Source organism: Bubalus bubalis, chromosome 5 (assembly GCF_019923935.1).
Source record: "Bubalus bubalis isolate 160015118507 breed Murrah chromosome 5, NDDB_SH_1, whole genome shotgun sequence".
NCBI classification, from domain to species: Eukaryota; Metazoa; Chordata; class Mammalia; order Artiodactyla; family Bovidae; genus Bubalus; species Bubalus bubalis.
This window is the reverse complement of record NC_059161.1, coordinates 42205100-42230920: the sequence shown is the minus strand read 5'-3', so window position 1 is coordinate 42230920 and position 25821 is coordinate 42205100. Positions and strand designations below refer to the sequence as shown.

Sequence of the window (25821 nt, the reverse complement as noted above, 5' to 3'; positions counted from 1 at the left end):
ACAAACAAACAAAAACCCAAACTCATAGAAACAGAGAACATACTGATGGCTGCCAGAAGTAGGCTAGGGTGTAAGGGAAGGTGGTCAAAAGGTATAAACTTCCAGTTATAAGACAAATTAGTTCTGGAGACACATTTTATATTGTGTAAATCAATTCTAGAGATGTATTGGTAATTATACCATGCTGTATATTTGAAAGTTGCTGAAAGAATAGATAAATAAAAGTTCTTATCAGAAGAAAAAATTGTAACTATGTGGGGTGATAAATGTTAACTAAACTTATTGTGATAATCATGTTACAATATGCACACATGTCAAATCATTGGTTGTACACTTTATTTTTTTCATTTTATTTTTAAACTTTACATAACTGTATTAGTTTTGCCAAATATCAAAATGAATCCACCACAGGTATACATGTGTTCCCCATCCCGAACGCCCCTCCCTCCTCCCTACCCATTCCATCCCTCTGGGTCGTCCCAGTGCACCAGCCCCAAGCATCCAGTATCGTGCATCAAACCTGGACTGGCAACTCGTTTCATACATGATATTTTACATGTTTCAATGCCATTCTCCCAAACCTTCCCACCCTCTCCCTCTCTCACAGAGTCCATAAGACTGTTCTATACATCAGTGTCTCTTTTGCTGTCTCGTACACAGGGTTATTGTTACCATCTTTCTAAATTCCATATATATGCATTAGTATACTGTATTGGTGTTTTTCTTCCTGGCTTACTTCACTCTGTATAATAGGCTCCAGTTTCATCCACCTCATTAGAACTGATTCAAATGTATTCTTTTTAATGGCTGAATAATACTCCATTGTGTATATGTACCACAGCTTTCTTATCCATTCATCTGCTGATGGACATCTAGGTTGCTTCCATGTCCTGGCTATTATAAACAGTGCTGCGATGAACATTGGGGTACACGTGTCTCTTTCCCTTCTGGTTTCCTCAGTGTGTATGCCCAGCAGTGGGATTGCTGGATCAGAAGGCAGTTCTATTTCCAGTTTTTTAAGGAATCTCTACACTGTTCTCCATAGTGGCTGTACTAGTTTGCATTCCCACTAACAGTGGAAGAGGGTTCCCTTTTCTCCACACCCTCTCCAGCATTTATTACTTGTAGACTTTTGGATCGCAGCCATTCTGACTGGTGTGAAATGGTACCTCATCGTGGTTTTGATTTGCATTTCTCTGATAATGAGTGATGTTGAGCATCTTTTCATGTGTTTGTTAGCCATCTGTATGTCTTCTTTGGAGAAATGTCTATTTAGTTCTTTGGCCCATTTTTTGATTGGGTCATTTATTTTTCTGGAGTTGAGCTGTAGGAGTTGCTTGTATATTCTCGAGATTAGTTGTTTGTCAGTTGCTTCATTTGCTATTATCTTCTCCCATTCTGAAGGCTGTCTTTTCACCTTGCTAATAGTTTCCTTTGATGTGCAGAAGCTTTTAAGGTTAATTAGGTCCCATTTGTTTATTTTTGCTTTTATTTCCAATATTCTGGGAGGTGGGTCATAGAGGATCCTGCTGTGATGTATGTCAGAGAGTGTTTTGCCTATGTTCTCCTCTAGGAGTTTTATAGTTTCTGGTCTTACGTTGAGATCTTTAATCCATTTTGAGTTTATTTTTGTGTATGGTGTTAGAAAGTGTTCTAGTTTCATTCTTTTACAAGTGGTTGACCAGATTTCCCAGCACCACTTGTTAAAGAGATTGTCTTTAATCCATTGTATATTCTTGCCTCCTTTGTCAAAGATAAGGTGTCCATATGTGCGTGGACTTATCTCTGGGCTTTCTATTTTGTTCCATTGATCTATATTTCTGTCTTTGTGCCAGTACCATACTGTCTTGATAACTGTGGCTTTGTAGTAGAGCCTGAAGTCAGGTAGGTTGATTCCTCCAGTTCCTTTCTTCTTTCTCAAGATCGCTTTGGCTATTCGAGGTTTTTTGTATTTCCATACAAATTGTGAAATTATTTGTTCTAGCTTTGTGAAGAATGCTGTTGGTAGCTTGATAGGGATTGCATTGAATCTATAGATTGCTTTGGGTAGTATACTCATTTTCACTATATTGATTCCTCCAATCCATGAACATGGTATATTTCTCCATCTGTTAGTGTCCTCTTTGATTTCTTTCACCAGTGTTTTATAGTTTTCTATATATAGGTCTTTAGTTTCTTTAGGTAGATATATTCCTAAGTATTTTATTCTTTCCGTTGCAATGGTGAATGGAACTGTTCCCTTAATTTCTCTTTCTGTTTTCTCATTATTAGTGTATAGGAATGCAAGGGATTTCTGTGTGTTGATTTTATATCCTGCAACTTTACTATAGTCATTGATTAGTTCTAGTAATTTTCTGGTGGAGTCTTTAGGGTTTTCTATGTAGAGGATCATGTCATCTGCAAACAGTGAGAGCTTTACTTCTTCTTTTCCAATTTGGATTCCTTTTATTTCTTTTTCTGCTCTGATTGCTGTGGCCAGAACTTCCAAAACTATGTTGAATAGTAATGGTGAAAGTGGGCACCCTTGTCTTGTTCCTGACTTTAGAGGAAATGCTTTCAATTTTTCACCATTGAGGATAATGTTTGCTGTGGGTTTGTCATATATAGCCTTTATTATGTTGAGGTATGTTCCTTCTATTCCTGCTTTCTGGAGAGTTTTTATCATAAATGGATGTTGAATTTTGTCAAAGGCTTTCTCTGCATCTATTGAGATAATCATATGGTTTTTATTTTTCAACGTGTTAATGTGGTGTATTACATTGATTGATTTGCGGATATTGAAGAATCCTTGCATCCCTGGGATAAAGCCCACTTGGTCATGGTGTATGATCTTTTTAATGTGTTGTTGGATTCTGATTGCTAGAATTTTGTTAAGGATTTTTGCATCTATGTTCATCAGTGATATTGGCCTGTAGTTTTCTTTTTTTGTGGGATCTTTGTCAGGTTTTGGTATTAGGGTGATGGTGGCCTCATAGAATGAGTTTGGAAGTTTACCATCCTCTGCAATTTTCTGGAAGAGTTTGAGCAGGATAGGTATTAGCTCTTCTCTAAATTTTTGGTAGAATTCAGCTGTGAAGCCATCTGGACCTGGGCTTTTGTTTGCTGGAAGATTTTTGATTACAGTTTCAATTTCCGTGCTTGTGATGGGTCTGTTAAAATTTTCTATTTCTTCCTGGTCGAGTTTTGGAAAGTTGTACTTTTCTAAGAATTTGTCCATTTCTTCCTCGTTGTCCATTTTATTGGCATATAATTGTTGATAGTAGTCTCTTATGATCCTTTGTATTTCTGTGTTGTCTGTTGTGATCTCTCCATTTTCATTTCTAATTTTATTGATTTGATTTTTCTCCCTTTGTTTCTTGATGAGTCTGGCTAATGGTTTGTCAATTTTATTTATCCTTTCAAAGAACCAGCTTTTGGCTTTGTTGATTTTTGCTATGGTCTCTTTTGTTTCTTTTGCATTTATTTCTGCTCTAATTTTTAAGATTTCTTTCCTTCTACTAACTCTGGGGTTCTTCATTTCTTCCTTTTCTAGTTGCTTTAGGTGTAGACTTAGGTTATTTATTTGACTTTTTTCTTGTTTCTTGAGGTGTGCCTGTATTGCTATGAACTTTCCCCTTAGGGCTGCTTTTACAGTGTCCCACAGGTTTTGGGTTGTTGTGTTTTCATTTTCATTCGTTTCTATGCAAATTTTGATTTCTTTTTTGATTTCTTCTGTGATTTGTTGGTTATTCAGCAGCGTGTTGTTCAGCCTCCATATGTTGGATTTTTTAATAGTTTTTCTCCTGTAATTGAGATCTAGTCTTACTGCACTGTGGTCAGAAAAGATGCTTGGAATGATTTCAATTTTTTTTGAATTTACCAAGGCTAGCTTTATGGCCCAGGATGTGATCTATCCTGGAGAAGGTTCCATGTGCGCTTGAGAAGAAGGTGAAATTCAATGTTTGGGGATGAAATGTCCTATAGATATCAATTAGGTCTAACTGGTCTATTGTATCATTTAAAGTTTGTGTTTCCTTGTTAATTTTCTGTTTAGTTGATCTATCCATAGGTGTGAGTGGGGTATTAAAGTCTCCCACTATTATTGTGTTATTGTTAATTCCTTCTTTCATACTTGTTAGCATTTGTCTTACATACTGTGGTGCTCCCGTGTTGGGTGCATATATATTTATAATTGTTATATCTTCTTCTTGGATTGATCCTTTGATCATTATGTAGTGACCATCTTTGTCTCTTTTCACAGTCTTTGTTTTAAAGTCTATTTTATCTGATATGAGTATTGCTACTCCTGCTTTCTTTTGGTCCCTATTTGCATGGAAAATCTTTTTCCAGCCCTTCACTTTCAGTCTGTATGCGTCCCCTGTTTTGAGGTGGGTCTCTTGTAGACAACATATGTAGGGGTCTTGTTTTTGTATCCATTCAGCCAGTCTTTGTCTTTTGGTTGGGGCATTCAACCCATTTACGTTTAAGGTAATTACTGATAAGTATGATCCCGTTGCCATTTACTTTATTGTTTTGGGTTCGAATTTATACACCATTTTTGTGTTTCCTGTCTAGAGAATATCCTTAAGTATTTGTTGGAGAGCTGGTTTGGTGGTGCAGAATTCTCTCAGCTTTTGCTTGTCTGAAAAGCTTTTGATTTCTCCTTCATACTTGAATGAGATCCTTGCTGGGTACAATAATCTGGGCTGTAGGTTATTTTCTTTCATCATTTTAAGTATGTCTTGCCATTCCCTCCTGGTTTGAAGAGTTTCTATTGAAAGATCAGCTATTATCCTTATGGGTATTCCCCTTGTGTGTTATTTGTTGTTTTTCCCTTGCTGCTTTTAATATTTGTTCTTTGTGTTTGATCTTTGTTAATTCGATTAATATGTGTCTTGGGGTGTTTCGCCTTGGGTTTATCCTGTTTGGGACTCTCTGGGTTTCTTGGACTTGGGTGATTATTTCCTTCCCCATTTTAGGGAAGTTTTCAACTATTATCTCCTCAAGTATTTTCTCATGGTCTTTCTTTTTGTCTTCTTCTTCTGGGACCCCTATGATTCGAATGTTGTAGTGTTTAATATTGTCCTGGAGGTCTCTGAGATTGTCCTCATTTCTTTTCATTCGTTTTTCTTTTGTCCTCTCTGATTGATTTATTTCTACCATTCTATCTTCTAATTCACTAATCCTATCTTCTGCCTCTGTTATTCTACTATTTGTTGCCTCCAGAGTGTTTTTAATTTCACTTATTGCATTATTCATTATATATTGACTCTTTTTTATTTCTTCTAAGTCCTTGTTAAACCTTTCTTGTATCTTCTCAATCTTTGCCTCCAGGCTATTTATCTGTGATTCCATTTTAATTTCAAGATTTTGGATCAATTTCACTATCATTATTCGGAATTCTTTATCAGGTAGATTCCCTATCTCTTCCTCTTTGGTTTGGTTTGGTGGGCATTTATCCTGTTCCTTTATCTGCTGGGTATTCCTCTGTCTCTTCATCTTGTTTAAATTGCTGAGCTTGGGGTGTCCTTTCTGTATTCTGGCAGTTTGTGGAGTTCTCTTTATTGTGGCGTTTCCTCGCTGTGTGTGGGTTTGTACAGGTGGCTTGTCAAGGTTTCCTGGTTAGGGAAGCTTGTGTCGATGTTCTGGCGGATGGAGCTGTATTTCTTCTCTCTGGAGTGTAATGAAATGTCCAGTAATGAGTTATGAGATGTTTATGGTTTTGGGGTGACTTTGGGCAGCCTGTATCTTGAAGCTCAGGGCTGTGTTCCTTTGTTGCTGGAGAATTTGCTTGGTATGTCTTGCCCTGGAACTTATTGGCCCTTGTGTGGTACTTGGTTTCAGTGTCGGTATGGAGGCGTTTGATGAGCTCCTGTCAATTAATGTTCCTTGGAGTCAGGAGTTCCCTGGAGTCAGGGTTTGGACTTAAGCCTCCTACTTCCAGTTATTGGTCTTATTTTTACAGTAGTTTCAAAACTTCTCCTTCTATACAGCACCATTGATAAAACATCTACGTTAAAGATGAAAAGTTTCTCTACTGTGAGGGTCACTCAGAGAGGTTCACAGCGTTACATGGAGAAGAGAAGAGGGAGGAGGGAGTTAGAGGTGACCCAAATGAGATGAGGTGGAATCAATAGTGGAGAGAGTGGGCTAGCCAGTAGTCACTTCCTTATGTGCACTCCACAACTGGACCGCTCAGAGATGTTCACGGAGTTATACAGAGAAGAGAAGAAGGAGGCAGGAGACAGAGGTGGCCAGAAGGATAAAAGGGGGGAATGAAAAGGAGGGAGACAGATCCAGCCAGTAATCAGTTCCCTAAGTGTTCTCCACTGTCTGGAACACACAGAAATTCACAGAGTTGGGTAGAGTAGAGAGGGGTTAGGGAGGAGATACAGGTGACCTGGTGGAGAAAAAGGAGAGTCCAAAGGGAGAGGGAGCAGTCAAGCCAGTAATCTCGTACCCTAGTGAAAAATGGGTCCTGAAGATTGGGTTCTTAAAGGTACAAAATTGGTAACAAATACATAAAAGCAAAAATTAAAAATCTAGAGTAGAGTTTGGAATTTCAAAAATGCGATGTTAATGAAAAGAAGAAGGAAAAGAAAGAGAGAAAAAACGAACAATGAAAAACAAACAAGGTCGCGAAAATTATAAAGAAACTACAGGTACAAAATTGATAACTAATACCAAAAAGCAAAAATTAAAAATCTAGAGTAGAGTTTGGAATTTCAAAAATACAACGTTAAAAAAAAAGAAGAAGAAGAAAAATAAAGAGAGAAAACAAACAAACCAACAAAAACAATGTTTCAAAAATTATAAAGAAAATACAGGTACAAAATTGATATCAAATACCAAAAAGCATAAATTAAAAATCTTGAGTACAGTTTGGAATTGCAGATATACAATGTTATAAAAGAAGAAGAGAAAGAAACAGAGGGGGGGAAAGAAAAAAAAAGTCACAGAAATTATAAAAAAAACTATAGGTACAAAATTGATAACATATACCAAAAGGCTAAAATTAAAAATCTAGAGTAGAGTTTGGAATTTCAAAAATACAATGTTAAAAAAAAGAAGAAGAAAAATAAAGAGAGAAAACAAACAAACCAACAAAAACAATGTCGCAAAAATTATAAAGAAAATACAGGTACAAAATTGATATCAAATACCAAAAAGCATAAATTAAAAATCTTGAGTAGAGTTTGGAATTGCAGATATACGATGTTATATAAAAGAACAAGAGAAAGAAACAGAGGGAAAAAAAAGTCACAGAAATTATGAAAAAAACTATAGGTACAAAATTGATAACATATACCAAAAGGCTAAAATTAAAAATCTAGAGTAGAGTTTGGAATTTCAAAAATACAATGTTGAAGAAAAGAAGAAAAAGAAAAAAAAAAAAAAAAACACGGTCAAAAAATTATAAATATATATATATGAAGTTTGCTGAAGAAGAAAAAAAAAATAGGGTCTTTTTTTTTTTTTTGCAAAGTAATAGTTATAAAAGTGAAAATTAAAGGACAATAGAGGACTTAAAATTTAAAAAAAAAAAGAAAGATTGATCGTAAAAATAGTAAAAATATATCTAGGTCTTTCTCTGGTTTTGTTGTGAGTATTGTGGGTTCAGTTCATTTTAGGCTAGTTCCTTAGTCCGACTTATATTTCTCAAGATCTATAGGCCCCTTCCTATGTAATCCGTAGTAACCACAGGGTTTTAATCTATGGCCTGTAGCTTCCAAGGCGTTTCCCTCTGTTATAGTTTCTTCTGTTTGCTGGTCTCTTCAGTGTCTGGTTCCCGCCCTGACACAAAGGACACTATTTTTTTTTTTTTTTTTTTTTTTTTTAGGCTCACTTGTTCAGCCGCGCTGTGGGGAGGGAGGGAGGGATGCTGCAAATAGATAACACTGGCGTGCGCTCGCAGTGCCTCAGCCACACTGGGTCTGCCCCCGCTCACGGAGCGTGTAGCCTCCCTGCCCACACTGCTCAGGCTCTAGGTTGTTGCGCCGGGAACAATCAGAGGCCGGCCCTGGGCTGAGCTCCCAGGTCCAAGCCACTCAGGTTCAGGCACTCGGGTAGTCCTCAGAGGCGCAGACTCGGTTGGGCCTGCGTTTTGTGTTCTTCCCAGATCCGAGCAGCTCAGGTGATGAGGTGTTCGGCGGGCGCCAATGCTGCGACTTATCGCCTCCCCGCCACTCGGTTATCTGTGTGTAAAACCGGCGCACCTTCTCAGGCAGATGTTGACCGTCCAGACTCCCAAGAAATTTTAGTTAGCAAAGAAGCCTGCTTACAGTTTTATAGATAGTGTCTCTCTGGGGCTGCGATTGCCCCCTTCCGGCTCTGGCTGCCTGTCACCGGAGGGGGAAGGTCTGCAGCCGGCTATCTCTGTTCAGTCCTTTGTTCTGTGCGCGGGCCTGGCGGTGTCTTAGGATAGGGCTGGCTTTTCGCGTGGTAGATATCCCACAGTCTGGTTTGCTAGCCCAAATTATTTCGCTCAGATAGCGCTCAGAACATTCGGCCCGATTCTTACTCTAAGGGACACAGCCCGCGCCGCACTTCCCTGTCCAGCCCCCGCTTGCTAATGCCGTGTGCAGGCGTCTGCGCTGCTTCTCCGCTGGGGGAGTTACCGTAGGGCTCACAATCTGCGATTTTTAATTGTTTATTTTCTTTTTTTTCCTCCCTTTTATGTTGCCCTCTGTGCTTCCAAAGCTCGGCACAGATTCGGCAGTGAGAAGGTTTCCTGGTGTTTGGAAACTTCTCTCTTTTTAAGACTCCCTTCCTGGGACGGAACTCCATCCCTCCCTCTTTTGTCTCTTTTTTTGCCTTTTATATTTTTTCCTATCTCCTTTCGAAGAGTTGGGCTGCTTTTCTGGGTGCCTGATGTCCTCTGCCGGCATTCAGAAGTTGTTTTGTGGAATTTACTCGACGTTTAAATGCTCTTTTGATGAATTTGTGGGGGAGAAAGTGTTCTCCCCGTCCTACTCCTCCGCCATCTTGGCTCCTCCCTAGGTTGTACACTTTAAACTTGGAGAAGGCAATGGCACCCCACTCCAGTACTCTTGCCTGGAGAATCCCATGGATGGAGGAGCCTGGTAGGCTGCAGTTCATGGGGTCGCTAAGAGTCGGACACGACTGAGCGACTTCACTTTTACTTTTCACTTTCCTGCATTGGAGAAGGAAATGGCAACCCACTCCAGTGTTCTTGCCTGGAGAATCCCAAGGATGGGGGAGCCTGGTGGGCTGCCGTCTATGGGGTCGCACAGAGTCGGACACAACTGAAGTGACTTAGCAGCACACTTTAAACTTATACAGTGTTATATGTCAATTATATCTCAATAAAACTGGAGAAAATTAAAAGCACTCAAGTTGTCCAAAGAATATTTCACCCCACTTCCTTATTTCCCATGGGGTAGAGTAAAAATAAAACAGTACCATAATCTATGGATATAATCCACAAAAATATTTTTAATGTATCAGAATTTCTGAACCTGAAGCATTTCCTTTGCTACATACTTTCCAGGCCTGTTTTAAAAATATATATATATAACTGAATGTTCACCAAAGTTTTAAGAAAGTACACACAAGCAGCTGTCTGTGAGAGGTTTTGTTTTTCCTTCCTCTCTATACATTCCAAATTTTCAGTGATAAATTCAGTATTTTCAAGATAAAAATAAATTTTATTTTGAATGATTTTTTAATTAGCTGAAAATTTATGTTTTAAAAAGATGATTGCTAATACAAATGTAGACCCCCAACAAGCACTTCCAGTATGATAAACCAGACAGTGAATCATTAAGTTGGACTTGAGAAGTCTGTCTTCTTTGAAACCTGAAGAGGAAAATGAGGCAGCAAAGTCTCTTTTATGCTTTTAAATTTGACTTGTAAATTTCTTTTATATTTTTTCTGAATCAGAACCTCATACCCATGGACATACATGTACTCGAAGAGAATAAAAATAGACCACAGTTGACCCTGGAGCAACATGGGTGATTAGAGGTGCCAACTCTACAATGGAAATCTCCCATTTCCTCCATTTCTGTGCTGTCTCTGTATCCACAGTTCCACATCCATGGATTCAAACACTTATAAATCCTATTTACTGTAATATTTACTGTTTTTTAAAAATACACATATAAGTGTACCTGCACAGTTCAAACCCATGTTGTTCAAGAATCAACTGTATTTGAAATTCAGACAACTCCACAGAAATTCACCCATAAAACGAGCACTTTTCCATAGTTGCCTCAGTCTGGGCAAACTTCAGTACCATAGCCTCTAAGGCCTTTCATAAGCTAAGATACTTGTGACCAGATTTATATTTTCAATTATATACTATCCATGTCTCTATTAAAGGAACTGTTGAAAAGAATTGTCTCTTGAGTCCCTTTGCTGTTCACCTGAAACTACCACACCATTTTTAATTGGCCATACTCCAATACAAAATAAAAAGTTTAAAGTTAAAAAAAGAGTTGTTTCTATAGGAACTAGACATGGCAGAAAAAGAATTTCAAAAACACAGAAATATATAACCTAGGTTAGGTTATATATATAACCTAGGTTATAATCTTGGTTCTATTACTCATTGTGAGACTTGGAGCAAATCACTTAAAATTTTTGGACCTTATCACCTCTCTTCAATACCCCTCTACAACTTTAAGTTTAGAATACTTCCATCCAGAAAATTGTGATTAACCTGAGAGCCCAATTCAATGTCTAGGGTTATGCTTATTATATTTAGTCTGTGCTCGAGAACATTTGAAATAATTGGCATGTCAGCCAGCAAGCCCTTTCTGGAATCTTGAAAACTATTAACCATGTCTATGATTCTTTTTTCAGACGAAAGTCTGCAGTGTAAGAAAACGCCCAGATTTTACTGCCACGGGCCAGTGGGAGGTAGTCACTCTGTGCGAAGGGAAGCAAGAGTCAGCCATCTTTGATGCTGTCATGGTCTGCACTGGTTTTCTTACTAATCCGTATCTACCACTGGACTCCTTTCCAGGTATAGCCCTTTCTACAACTGACTTTAATTTGTCTTATGTGAGCCAACCTGATACTGGATTGTTCTGATTGATTTCCTCCATTAAATAGTTAAAGTAGTGAGGTAAGAGGGTTTTTTCCCCTGACCAGCGCTATTTGGCCAGATTTTGGCTTTCATCAGTAACAAGTTATGAGTACCAAAGAGGAGAATGAAAAACTATGAAGCAGTTTTATGCTTCACTGAAGTTCAGTGTCCATCTCTAAGTAACTGGCAGCACCAGAAAGACTTTTAAGACTTGGGAGACCTCGACAGTTCGCTAGCCTCAGCAGTAGTGCATTGACAAAGGTGAGAGTAGAGGTCACAAGCGTCAATCTGTGAATAAAGCAAACAATAACTTGATTTTTGTTTGTTTGTGTCTATGGGTCATGGTAGTTACCTAGATCAAAGGTTTACAGCACTGGTTAATAGTCACCAGGGGCATGAGTCTTGGGAGGCAAATTAAGACATCTTTGGGCCTCAGTTTCTTCATCTGGCTTTTGCAACCATGATTCATTTATGTCAAATTTCAATTGGATTACAACTCAGAGGGAATAGAAAATCCAGAGGTTTGGTTTATTTAATCTGTAGCAAAGGATTCAAAAGGTTCAAATTTTAGCAAAATTTTCTCTGAATCATCTAAATATTACTTACAGTGATCACAAGGCTCAGTTCACAATTAACTCATCTACCTCCAGTGATACTTGATCTGCCCCCAGCTGTTACTGAAGTCAGGCCACGTTAAGATAAAACACATCCTGAAAACTGTCATAGACTATAATCATTGAATTGGAAAGCAGTTCAGCCTTCTTCCTGGTGCAGGAAACTCTTCAGCATCCCTGAGAAGACTCAACAGCCTTGGCTTAAATGCATTCAACTATGAATTCTTTCCACCTCACCCATTTCTTGCTTACAGAGAAAATCCCTGAGTAGGCAAGTTACTCCAACTCCCACGTAGGAGTGCCTGGTACAGGATCACTCCAAGAATCCAGAAAATTTCATGACATAGAGAGTACACTGTGTTTATTGCTAAGAATACAGAAGTGGATAAGACAACACATAGCCTGCACAAAAGGAATGAAAAGAGTTTTATAGGGGTCCAGTGGAGGAATCGCAGTCTACATATGACCTGTAGTGACAGCAATACTTACTTTACAACAAATCCATGTACTTGAAATGGTCCTAGACCTGCCCTGCAGATGTTACTCAAGTCAGGTCAGATTAGGATAGCGTATAGCTTGAAAGCAATGGAGCCAATGTGCTCAGTTTAAATAAGATGAGCTTGGGACCCAAGTATCTATACCCAAGGTATAGATTCCAGGCTATACAATTAAGAAGCTATGATCCTTTTGAAGTTCATAAGTGTGATCATTGGGTGTTCACACTGTTGCATAACCTGTTCAGTTCAGTCACTCAGTTGTGTCCGACTCTTTGCGACCCCATGAATCGCAGCACGCCAGGCCTCCTGTCCATCACCAACTCCCAGAATTCACCCAGACTCACGTTCATCGAGTCAGTGATGCCATCCAGCCATCTCATCCTCTGTCGTCCCCTTCTCCTCCTGCCCCCAATCCCTCCCAGCATCAGGGTCTTTTCCAATGAGTCAACTCTTTGCATGAGGTGGCCAAAGTATTGGAGTTTCAGCTTCAGCATCAGTCCTTCCAATGAATACCCAGGACTGATCTCCTTTAGGATGGACTGGTTGGATTTCCTTGCAGTCCAAGGGACTCTCAAGAGTCTTCTCCAACTCCACAGTTCAAAAGCATCAATTCTTCGGTGCTCAGCTTCCTTCACAGTACAACTCTCACATCCATACATGACCACTGGAAAAACCATAGCCTTGACTAGACAGGCCTTTGTTGGCAAAGTAATATCTCTGCTTTTGAATATGCTATCTAGGTTGGTCATAACTTTCCTTCCAAGGAATAAGCGTCTTTTAATTTCATGGCAGCAATCACCATCTGCAGTGATTTGGGGCCCCAAAGAAATAAAGTCTGACACTGTTTCCCCATCTATTTCCCATGAAGTGATGGGACCAGATGCCATGATCTTAGTTTTCTGAATGTTGAGCTTTAAGCCAACTTTTGCACTCTCCTCTTTCACTTTCATCAAGAGGCTTTTTAGTTCCTCTTCACTTTCTGCCATAAGGGTGGTGTCATGTGCATATCTGAGGTTACTGATATTTCTCCCAGAAATCTTGATTCCAGCTTGTGCTTCTTCCAGCCAGCATGACATGTACTCCCTCTTAAACCTTGTTAGGACACTGGCACATTACCCATCAGACGTTAAAAAAAAGAAACAAAAAACTATATCATCTTGGGCTTTCCACTTAACCTTTCTAAACCTCTGTTTTCCTTCCTAGAAACTGAGGGGTTTGAGCTACCTTACCCAACAGCATATATCACAAATCAAGCAAACAGAACTCTATCAGTATTTGCCATCTTTCTCAATATCCATATTACTAGCCACTACCAATTGGTTATTTCAAATCCATGGCTAAATTATTATTAAGGAGCCTTTGAGCACTAAAATTTCATGACTTTAGACTTGAAATGGAGTCCTCCAAACCTCATCATCTCTCTCTCTCTGCCCCACAGCAGACTTACATACACCCTGGAGTAGTTGTTAATTGTCACAAAAATTAAATTTGTTGAAGTTATTAAAAAAAAAAATGTCATGAGTTCTGGAGGCAATTCCAGAAGACAGTGTTCCAAAAAGTCTTAGTAAATATAATAGGTATTACAGCTGGAATAAATATTTAACTTCCCAAGGTAACTTATTTTATTAATTCAGAAACCATATACATTCAGCTGTGTTTACTAACACAGCCACTTCACCTAACAAAAGTTCTTGCTCTGTTCTCCTGTAATATAAGTGGGGAAAGTATTAGTCTGATAGAAGACTCAGCCACAGAGTCTCATATTTGTCCACTTGTGATCCAAAAAAGCCTGATCCAGAGAGAATCTAAGACAATATAACATTCACAGATAATTCTATTATTCTAATTAAACTTGTCCAGCTCTCCATTCCTGGCAGTTCTTGAATCCATATTGGGTCAAATGTTGAGCTAAGTCAATATTTGAATTTGATTGCATCATTGCTAAATTCAAAATGATCTAGATTGTGGTTGGGTTTTAACTGAGATTCATGTTAGACTTCTAAATATTTAAGGTGAAATAGAGTTACTGGCCTTGGTTAAGGCCCAGTAATGTGCCACTAATGTGCCACAGCATCCATATCCTGAGAATTCACTGAGAATCTAGATTTGCTATCATATTTTCTTTAAAAAAAAAAAAGTTCTTTGCACAGGATGTAGTACTTTTGACTGTTTTATGCAACCTAAGAGTACTTTCCGAAACCCTCCACAAGCATTTGATGTTTCAGTGAGATTTGGCATCAACTGAGATGTCTTATCTAGTTCAAACAGCGCTGATCCCAGTATAACTAACATAACCCCTTTTTCTCTGAGCCAACTCTGGCTGACTCAGCAAACATAGCCAAGTTACCATCAGTCACCACAGTAAACACACAAGGATCTTTCAAATAGGGACTATAATTTTATTTCCTTTTAAAAACAAAGTTTGTTTGCACTAGGTCTTTGCTGTGGCGCTCAAGCTTCTCTTGTTGCATCACATGGGCTTAGTAACCCTGCAGCATGTGGGATCTTAGTTCCCCGAGCAGGGATCGAACCTGCATCCCCTGCACTGGAAGGCAGATTCTTAGCCCCTGGATAACCAGGAAAGTCCCATATTTTTATTTCTTATTTCCCATATCATCTAGCACAGTGTCTGGCACATAAGAGGTGTCCAAAAAGTTTGCTGAATAGAGTGGAAGCACTGACTCATAGTTCACTTTAACTTCTCTGCTCTTTCTCCTTGCTTACAAAAAGTTCTAAATAATCAAATTAGTAAATAGAGTATTTCTGTCCCATTCATTTCTATCAAATTTTTTAAAGTAATGACTTCTTGTACTTCAGCTTAATAAGTCTTAATGCCATGATTTTTTTTTCTTTCTTTCCTTTTTTTAGTGTTTTGTTTTGTTTTGTTTTTCGTTTTTAGCAGAAAATGGTTTACTGCAGGGCAAAGCAAGGATGGGTGGCTCATGCTCAAAAACTTTGAAATCCCTAGTGGGTTGGCGGGGTGGATTTTTTTACAGTGCCATGATATTTTAACTTAGTAATCATCTAGTAAGTAAAACTAGAGGGCCATCTAGTGAGATGGAGTAAGTATCTCCATAAAATAATCACTCACCAATTTCTGTATCTTGCATAATTATGTATCCATGTTTAAGATTTTCTTAAAATTGAGTATGCTATTAAAACAACCTAAGTCACCCATCAAAAGGATGTTATTAGCTAAATAATATGTGTGTTTCATTCACAGATCTTGTAAACTTTCTATTTGACTTCCTTTTTTTTCTATAGGTATAAATACTTTTAAAGGCCAGTATTTCCACAGCCGAGAGTATAAACATCCAGATATATTTAGGGACAAGAGCGTTCTTGTTATTGGAATGGGAAATTCCGGCACAGACATTGCTGTGGAGGCCAGCCACCTGGCAAAGAAGGTATTGTTCTTGGTGTTACCTAATGAGGGGCTTTATCTTAAGATGCATGCCTCAAACAAACTGTGTTTGACACCATGATAAATGATGAAAAGAAAAAGAATTCCTAAAACACACACACACAAACAGATTTTTTAGGTACTTTTTTCTTGAATGTTCATAAATGTTATTATAAATTCCAGGTGTCATATATCATGTCATTTTTCCTCAAAAATTCAGTTCTCTGACTTCCTATTTGTGCTATTTTCCCAGCCAAAGTGAGTTACAGGAAGCATCTGTTTCTTACTCAGTCCCATAGGTCAGAAAATTCTGGCTAATTTTTTCTTACTAAGATCTTCCATTTGCTCCTTCCTTTCCTTATTGGTTGTCACCATCCTCATCAGGTCCATACCACCTCACGTGGGATCTATTACACAGTCCTCCTCACAACAATTATGGAAAGAGTTACTATTACTGGGGCTTGCTTATTCTGTACCAAGAACAGCACTAAAGGCTTTACTGCATGACCTCAGCCAATCATCAAAACAAGCCATGAAGTAGGTACAAGACTCCTTAACCACAAGTGAAGAAACTGAAACCTAGAGTTAAACAAGCTGCCTACAGGCACACTACCAGCAGCTGGTAGAGCCAGTCCTCAAACCCAAGTCTCTTCCATTCAAAGCTCCTGCTCCTAATTCTACCTTAAGTGCCTGTACTCCTATCCCAGTCCACCCCCCACACACGACAATCCATCCAGACCCCCAACCACCAACAAACAAATCCTCTGAAAAGCCTGCTCTCCTTATGACACTCATGTTAAAAAGCTAACAACTCCTCCTTACCTGAAAAAAAAAAATCATAAATTACAGGGCTCTCCATCACCTGGTCCAGATCTGCCATTTTAACTTTATCCTACACTACTTTCCCACACGATCATCAACTGAACGCTGACTGGTCTGCTCTGTGACCTTTCCCACCCCCAAGTCTCTATTTTCCCCTTCATTCACACCATAGCCCTCCCTTCTGCAGTGCCCTTTTCTCTTTTATTACAATTTACATTTACATTCCCAGATACCTCTACCCAACACAAAATCATCTCTCTAGTATGAATTTATGTAATAATTGAAATTTACACTCCTCAGATGGCACTTTTAATTCTTGGTATTGCTCATTACCTTTTATGAGGTTTCTCAGTTGGCACTAGTGATAAAGAACCTGCCTGCCAAATGCAAAAGACTTAAGAAGCGCTGGTTCAGTCCCTGAGTCGGGAAAATCCCCTGGAGGAGGGCATGGCAACCCACTCCAGTATTCTTCCCTGGAGAATCCCCATGGATGGAGGAGACTGGTGGGCTCCGTCCATAGGGTCACACAGAGTCAGACATGATTGAAGCAACTTAGCATGGCACGGTAATTACCTTTTATATATAGGTAAAATATATAGTATGTATTATTTATAGTATGTATTTTCTTTCCAACTATGCTATAAACTCATTGAAAGCCATCAGGCAACAAATCAATATTAGTCATTGAATTCTGCTATACCAAATGTTGTGCCAGGCATGGAAGCTACACGAAAGAACAGAATAATCAAACAGGATTCCTGCTGTCATAGATGGTATGCTGCTGCTGCTGCTAAGTCGCATCAGTCATGTCCGACTCTGTGCAACCCCATAGATGGAAGTCCACCAGGCTCCTCCGTCCCTGAGATTCTCCAGGCAAGAACACTGGAGTGGGTTGCCATTTCCTTCTCCAATGCATGAAAGTGAAAAATGAAAGTGAAGTCACTCAGTCGTGTCCGACTCTTAGCGACCCCATGGACTGTAGCCTACCAGGCTCCTCCATCCATGGGATTTCCCAGGCAAGAGTACTGGAGTGGGGTGCCATTGCCTTCTCTGATAGATGGTATAGTCATGGGGAAAACAGATGTCAAGTAAATAAGTATAAATAATTAGGTCAATAATTGCAAGAATGAAAATAGGTATGAGGAAGAAAAATTAGGAGTGTGTTCCTTTCTGGAACTTTAAGGAAGGAACTTGATGATTGATTGACTGATTTGGAGAAACTTGGCAATTTGGTAGAGTTATCCTGAAGGAAGGGAAAGGAGGTTCTGAAGCAAAAATCAGCACAGGCCCATTCACAATGACCACCACATGTGAGTCATGCATTACTACTTCTATTTCTCTAACCGCTGGAAATTTCTTCAGTCTGAAAACATGCTTTGGCACACACCATTTCTTTTTTTTTTTTTTTAATTTTATTTTATTTTTAAACTTTACATAATTGTATTAGTTTTGCCAAATATCAAAATGAATCCGCCACAGGTATACATGTGTTCCCCATCCTGAACCCTCCTCCCTCCTCCCTTCCCCATTCCATCCCTCTGGGTCGTCCCAGTGCACCAGCCCCAAGCATCCAGTATCGTGCATCGAACCTGGACTGGCAACTCGTTTCATACATGATATTTTACATGTTTCAATGCCATTATCCCAAATCTTCCCACCCTCTCCCTCTCTCACAGAGTCCATAAGACTGTTCTATACATCAGTGTCTCTTTTGCTGTCTCGTACACAGGGTTATTGTTACCATCTTTCTAAATTCCATATATATGCGTTAGTATACTGTATTGGTGTTTTTCTTTCTGGCTTACTTCACTCTGTATAATAGGCTCCAGTTTCATCCACCTCATTAGAACTGATTCAAATGTATTCTTTTTAATGGCTGAGTAATACTCCATTGTGTATATGTACCACAGCTTTCTTATCCATTCATCTGCTGATGGACATCTAGGTTGCTTCCATGTCCTGGCTATTATAAACAGTGCTGCGATGAACATTGGGGTACACGTGTCTCTTTCCCTTCTGGTTTCCTCAGTGTGTATGCCCAGCAGTGGGATTGCTGGATCAGAGGGATGGAATGGGGAGGGAGGAGGGAGGAGGGTTCAGGATGGGGAACACATGTATACCTGTGGCGGATTCATTTTGATATTTGGCAAAACTAATACAGTTATGTAAAGTTTAAAAATAAAATTAAATTAAAAAAAAAAAAAAGAAGAAGGCAGTTCTATTTCCAGTTTTTTAAGGAATCTCCACACTGTTCTCCATAGTGGCTGTACTAGTTTGCATTCCCACCAACAGTGTAAGAGGGTTCCCTTTTCTCCACACCCTCTCCAGCATTTATTACCTGTAGACTTGGATTGCAGCCATTCTGACTGGTGTGAAATGGTACCTCATAGTGGTTTTGATTTGCATTTCTCTGATAATGAGTGATGCTGAGCATCTTTTCATGTGTTTGTTAACCATGGCACACACCATTTCTATACTGACAAAGAAACTCCCCTTGTTTCAGAATATAATTCATTTCTACCAAAATATCATATCTGATTCTGCATCATGATGAAGAAAGGCAGGTGCAAATATGTCTAATGTCAGAATTACTGATGTGTTCATAATTCTTGCCACCATAAGGCTCCATCATATTATTAGGCTTCCCTGGTGGCTCAGATGGTAAACAATCTGCCTGCAAGGCAGGAGATCCAGGTTCTATCTCTGGGTGGGGAATATCCCCTGGAGAAGAGAATGGCTACCCCACTCCAGTATTATAAGGTCAAACAAAATGTATCATAAAAACACTAACACTGCAGCTATGGCCACCATGCCCCAGTTTATTGGAAGAAAAACCAGGCATTAAACCAGTTGTTTTGTATTTGCAAAGCAACAGACGGGTTGACTAAATTTTTCAACTTTTAAAAAGTTATACAGACAACTCCTTGTTGTATAGGTTCCAAAGCAACTATTAGCTTAACAAACTTGGTCAGCTGGTAAACTCAAATAGTTAAATAATCTGTTTTTTAAAAATCCACTAAAACTAGTTGTATTACTAAATTTTACTGTCAGTTCTAACAATGTTTATGTTGAAACTCTTTGCAGACATCTTTTTTTTTTTTTCAGCTGCACTGCGCAGCATATGGCATCTTAGTTCCCTGGATAAAACCCATGCTTCCTGCATGGGTTTTGATCCAGGAAGGCAGAGTCTTAACCACTGGACCACCAGGGAAGTCCCTGCAGACAACTTTCAGTTGGATCCTTGCCCTGCTCTTGTTTATAGTCACTAGCATACAAAGTTGTTATCACCTGAGATAACACTATCTTCTCACACGAGATTCTAAGTTCCTATGGCCAACTACAATATATAATTCACCATGGTGTCTAGCACTGAGCCTGGCAGATAAAAGTGCTCAATAATATGTGCTAAGGCATTTTAATACTCTAGATACTCAAACCATTATCTCAAAAGAAACACTTTAAAGTGGGAGTTAGAGAAGCCAAAACTGTCTTGTCAGGGAGGTATTTTGGGGGTGGCTGGCTATTTGGTGCCTTTCAATTCATGAAACTTCTCTCATCTCTGACAGAACCAGCCCTGTTCACTGTGTCAAACTGAGTGACCTCTTTGATTGCTTCTAGGTGTTCCTCAGCACCACCGGAGGGGCATGGGTGATCAGCCGTGTCTTTGACTCAGGGTACCCATGGGACATGGTTTTCATGACACGATTTCAGAACACGTTCAGAAATTCTCTTCCAACTCCAATTGTGAACTGGTTGATAGCGAGAAGGATGAACAGCTGGTTCAATCATGCAAATTACGGCTTAGTACCAGAAGACAGGTAAATACGGAGGGTCTGCAGAAGGCTGTTAGGGAGAAGGGGCATTGGTCCTTCCAGCAACCATAATACAGCAACAAGACCGAGTATGAAGGAAAACTTCATATGAATTACTTAGTCATAATGGCTAACTGTTTTTAGTGCTTGGTAAGTAGAATTATGTGATACATAACTGTCAACAACCCTTTAAAGTAAGCCATATAACCTCCCTTTCAGAATGGGTATACTAAGACTTAGGGAAGTTCAGTCACTTGCCCAAGTTAATCTAGTACCAAGCAGACTCTGTGACCTTGGCAAGTTACATAAACCTTAGTTGCATCAATCAAAAGAGAAAAATTTGTCTATGACTCTTCCAGCAAAAGCAACAATTTGCCTATTTCACAGTGTGGGAAAAACTTAATCCTTCACCATCTTTCAAAGGACAGTGTCTTCTTCCCCTTGCCAAGATGACCTTGATTTCAGCCTTGTCCTTTCAGTTACAACCCATTACTTATCCCATTAACGAGAACCAGTGGTTTTATTTTACTTCCTCATTCATTGACTCTGTACAATGATATTCCATTGCCAGGGTAACACCACAGCCTGGAGATCCTGTCTGTTCTTCCCCCAGATTCCACTCTGGACCAGGATGGATCAGGTGGCACCCAAGCCGCCAGGGTTGGCAGGCAGCCCCCTTCCTGCTACATGTACTTCATTCCTCTGGGTCTCTTCATCCTTCTCTCATATACCTTCCTCTCTCCCTGCTCGTCTAGTCCTGCTATTGTCTCCATTTTTTTCCTTTTTACCTACCCTCTTCTGTTGCCTAACTCCAAGTCCCCTAGGAGTTTTAAACTTTTCACCAGAGCCTTTCCTACCATAAGCTTGATTTAGCCTAAATGGCCACTCAAAAGACTTTATTTAATCCCACAAAGCCTAGAAAATGTAAAAGAAGCCTGAGGAATTATAATATCTTCCCTGTTAGATTTAGCTAATCCTTTTTCATTTCCAAAGTTCTTAGAAATACAGTATTTCATATGTTCTTCAACCTACCCAATCAACTAACAAGGATGGCAAGTATTAGCATCCCTGTTTTACAAGTGAATACAAGAAAGCCTACAAAGACGAAATGGTTTTCCCAAGCTCTGTTAAGTATAAACATTTGGACACAAAGCCACCCTAACTACCTCCTGCTCCAGAACACCTTCATTTTATCACATTGTCTGTTTCTGTGCATTCACCATAAGCCCAAAATGACTCAGCTTACTTAAAATCATCTTGCAAAGCATTTGCTTTGTGATTCCAACAACAGCCAGAAAAAGGTGATTCCAAAGGCATAGCCAGAAAAAGCTAATTCTTCCCTGGTTCCTTTTAAACACATGCATGTTTTCCTTATACAATTGCTTCCAAGGAGGAAAGAGTTTCTAGCATTTCTCAGCAGATAGAGAAGTCCCTGGTTTCCCTTGTGGTCCTTCAGCATTCAGCTATCTCTAAAATGACAGGGATAGCTGAACGCTAGAATTCAGCAGGAGAAGCAGAGCTAGAGAAAACTCTGACCTCCTTCTTCCCAGGCTTCTAAATTCTTGTCAATGGTAAGCATGGTTCCATCATCCCTCTTGGCCATTCATGAATCCACTGCCACAGAGGTAACTTCCCACAGTACTATCACCTCCTGCCTAGCTGAGGGGCGAGTCACAGAATGAAGAGGAGAAGGGGAGGAGGAGAGTGGGCTGGCCCCATCGGTCCCTGGCAGATCTCTTCCTTATCCATTTTAATGTCTAGGGTACAGCTAAGAGAGCCTGTGCTAAATGACGAGCTCCCGGGCCGTATCATCACTGGGAAAGTACTCATCAAGCCAAGCGTTAAGGAAGTGAAGGAAAACTCTGTCATATTCAGCAACACCCCGAAGGAAGAGCCCATCGATATCATTGTTTTTGCCACTGGATACACTTTTGCTTTCCCCTTCCTTGACGAGACCGTAGTGAAAGTCGAAGATGGCCAGGCATCGCTATACAAGTACATCTTTCCTGCACATCTGCCAAAGCCAACCCTGGCTGTCATTGGTCTCATCAAACCCTTGGGCTCCTTACTACCCACAGGGGATACGCAAGCTCGATGGGCTGTTCGGGTCCTGAAAGGTAAGTGTATCAGAAATAGGAGAACATGGAAATTCCCCGGCAGTCCAGGGGTTACAACTCCTCATTTCACAGTGGAGGGCTCAGGTTCAATCTCTGATTGGGAAACTAACATCTCACAAGCCACATGGTGTGGCCAAAGTAAAATAATTAAATTTTTAAAAAGAAATAATAGGATATATGTGTTCAGTTTACCATGTCATTTTAGATACTGGAAATTTTGAGACTTTTCCCACCTCCCATCTAAAATAATAGAATTTTTTTTAAGCAAATCCATCTATTGTTCACTGAATTACAATATCACAATGAATTTGTGCCAGTACAAGCACAAAAGATAAATCATGGATCAAAAAATATCAGCTGCTATTCTGATTCAATCAACTGGTTCAATTAACATTTTAGCATTTTAAAAGCTTAATCAATTGAATGACAAATTCAGTCAAGCCAGTTGTGAGGTTCTGCAACATCAAATAAGAAGTAAGGGGATCTGATTCTTATCTCTTCAACTGGTGGCATAATCACCAGGAGTTAACGTTACTCTGCTATCATTTCTGCCAAAAGAATAGATGACTAGCTGGGTACTAGAAATAAAAGATGTGCAGTAGTAAAGCATCTCTGCCTGCTAAGTAAGCACTGAAGTTACATTGCATTTTTACTTGTTTGCTTTATAGGTGTGATTAAGTTACCACCATCAAGCATAATGATCGAGGAAGTTAATGAAAGAAAAAAAAACAAGCCCAGTGGGTAAGTTAAGTGCTATGGATTCTTTTTGAATCATAACTAAAACTGGTAAAGCAAGAGCAAAGAATTGTGCGAGTTACATTGGAGAAAAAAGAAGCGGCTAAGACTCAAAAGGGGGGAAAAAGACTAAGCTAGCCTGTTTAAGGAAAGAAAGGCAAAGGAAATTGAGGTTTTAATGTCCTAAACCATCACTTTAGACCGTGGTCATCTAGCATGACATGGAGACGTGGAGTTTAGAGTCTAAACCAAATGTAATTAATCCTTATCCACCAGATATTACTCTATACCTCTATCCATAATCAGAAGGCAAACTGTTGTGTTTATCCACTCTGACACCAAAGGGTCTGCTCATTCACTCATTTCAGCAAATCTACGTTCAGCTCTCCAGTTTTTATTCAGACAGCCACTCTAGAACAGGAGTCAAAACAGGGCCAATGGACCAAATCTGCCAACCACCTATTTTCCTATTTTAAATCATTGGAAAGAAGAAGATTTTATAATATGTATAATTCAAATTATGTAAAATTCAGATCACTGTGGCCATAAATAAAGCTTTATTAGCACACAGCCCCACTCAAGTTTGGGCTTCCCTGGTGGCTCACTGGTAAAGAATCTGCCTGCCAATACGGAGGACACAGGTTTGATTCCTGGGTGGGGAAGATCCCCTGGAGAAGGAAATGGCCACCCACTCCAGAATTCTTGTCTGGGAAATCCCATGGACAGAGGAGCCTGGCGGGCTACAGTCCATGGGGTTGCAAAGAGTCAGACACGACTGAGCGACTGAGCAGACTCAATTTACATATTGTTTAAGACTGCTTTCATGTTAGGACAGCAAAGTTGACTAGCTGAGGTAGAAACTGTAACATGGCCCTCATACACCTTAAATAGTTAGCATCTAGTCTTCTGAAGAACAAGTTTGTCAGCCCTTCTCCAGAGAGAGGTCTCCACTTGTGCTCTGCTTTTTGGCTACCACAAAGGGCCAGGACAGTGGAAGGCAGACGGCCAGCTGGGAGGGACTCTTGCTCTCCCCAACTCCTAATCCTAAAGCACCTATGATTTTCTCTATTTTACTATTTATGTTTCAGACTTTGACATATATTTTTCACTTGGGAAAAAGAAGGGGTTTGTAGCCGAGAAAAAAGTCTTAAAATCACTACATTTAAGAAACACCAATTTTCTCCTTCATATATATTTCCAAAATTCAAATGTTGTTCTATCCTTGTCAAAGTCCTAAATCCCAAAATTATAAAAGCACTTTTCAGTGTCTCTCAACCTGGGATATGATTTGATCTCCATTAGGCAATTCTAGTATAACATAAATCACTAATTAGAACTACATGAAGCAAAAGCTTTTGTCACTTTGGTCAGTCAAGGGATTCATTAATTAAGGATTAATACCAGCATTACACAGAATTTCACCCTACTGAGTTTTGTGATTTTTCACATTATACAAATCAAGTAATAATTGAGTTTCAGGAAGATGTAGGAATAGTAAAATTATATAAAACCTTTTTTCTAGAAGTTGCTAATCATTTGACAATAGGACTAAAGTAATACTAGATTCATTATCAGCATTTGACGAACCATGTGTACAGAGTGTTTTTTCAAAGGATCTATCTTGTATTTAAACAATACCATGAGACCATTAGACAGCTATGGGTGTGGAGGGAAAAATACAGAAACCAGTTCAAATTTTGCAGCCTATTGTTTACTTCTGGCACTTTTACTTGTTCTAAGGTTACCATTATTTAATCTTTTTGTTTTCTCCTTTATCCCAATCTTCCTTTTATAAAGGTTTGGCTTGTGTTACTGCAAAGCCTTGGAAACCGATTATATCACATATATAGATGAACTCCTGACCGCTATCAATGCAAAGCCCAACCTGTTCTCTCTGCTCCTGACGGATCCACGCCTGGCTTTGGCCATCTTCTTTGGCCCATGCACACCATACCAGTTCCGTTTGACTGGTCCAGGGAAATGGGAAGGAGCCCGAAATGCTATCATGACCCAGTGGGACCGAACATTCAAGGCCACCAAAACTCGAATTGTACAAGAATCCCCGTCTCTCTTTGCAAGCTTACTTAAAGTCTTCAGCTTTCTAGCTTTGCTTGTGGCCATTTTCCTGATTTTCCTATAAATAAAAAATTACCTAAATAAACTATCAAATGCACAGAGTAGATGGACAGCGATCTGGTTCCCCCATTGCAACAGCTTTGCCTTCATGACTATAATCTATATCTGAGCAATGAAAGCCACCCCTTCCCCTTCCCTGGCTGGCTCAAAGGCCCACAAGTATTCCCGAGTATCTCCCAGCTCCACCTGCTTCTAATGCTAGAGAAAGATAACCAAGATTTCTGTGCATTTGAAGGCTGCTGAAGGTTCAAGGTTCATTTTAGAAGAGAGAGCTGTCTCAGACACCACTCTGAGCAATTAGACCTCTTTCCTATTTTCATAGATCTTGATTAAAACTCAATATTTCACGAAAGAAATACTAAATGGTTGTACTAAAATGGCACTCTTATGGTATCAGCTGATTAAAAATAAAAAGAAAGCAAAAGCCTAGGATTATTTTTGAGTGGTCTTTAATTCTCTTTTTAAGAGCTGGGGAAAAGAGAGAAGGGGATGAGAAGTCTATTAATAAAGACTATAAAAGGATGGGAGCTGTCAACAACTTGGTTGGAGTGTTTCTAAAGGAATGTACCTGCCTAGAAGTCCCCATCCCCCTAGAATGCACTCTTCAACCAAACAGGGTCTCCAGCTGACATAAGAACAAACCCAATCAGATC

General features: G+C 39.5%; 1 protein-coding gene across 2 annotated transcripts in view; it reads left to right on the top strand.

Annotated features, from left to right (window-relative positions):
• The window catches only part of FMO1 (flavin containing dimethylaniline monoxygenase 1), a 49376-nt gene extending 23779 nt beyond the window's left edge, over nucleotides 1–25597 (top strand). For both annotated transcript variants that reach the window (XM_044943036.1, XM_044943035.2), the window contains 6 exons: nucleotides 10807–10969; nucleotides 15408–15550; nucleotides 19987–20186; nucleotides 21942–22297; nucleotides 22966–23038; nucleotides 24830–25597. In XM_044943036.1, coding sequence (XP_044798971.1) covers nucleotides 10807–10969; nucleotides 15408–15550; nucleotides 19987–20186; nucleotides 21942–22297; nucleotides 22966–23038; nucleotides 24830–25172 — 1278 coding nt within the window. In that variant the 3' untranslated portion in view covers nucleotides 25173–25597. The remainder of the gene's footprint in view (nucleotides 1–10806; nucleotides 10970–15407; nucleotides 15551–19986; nucleotides 20187–21941; nucleotides 22298–22965; nucleotides 23039–24829) is intronic.
• Nucleotides 25598–25821: the final 224 nt, after the last annotated feature.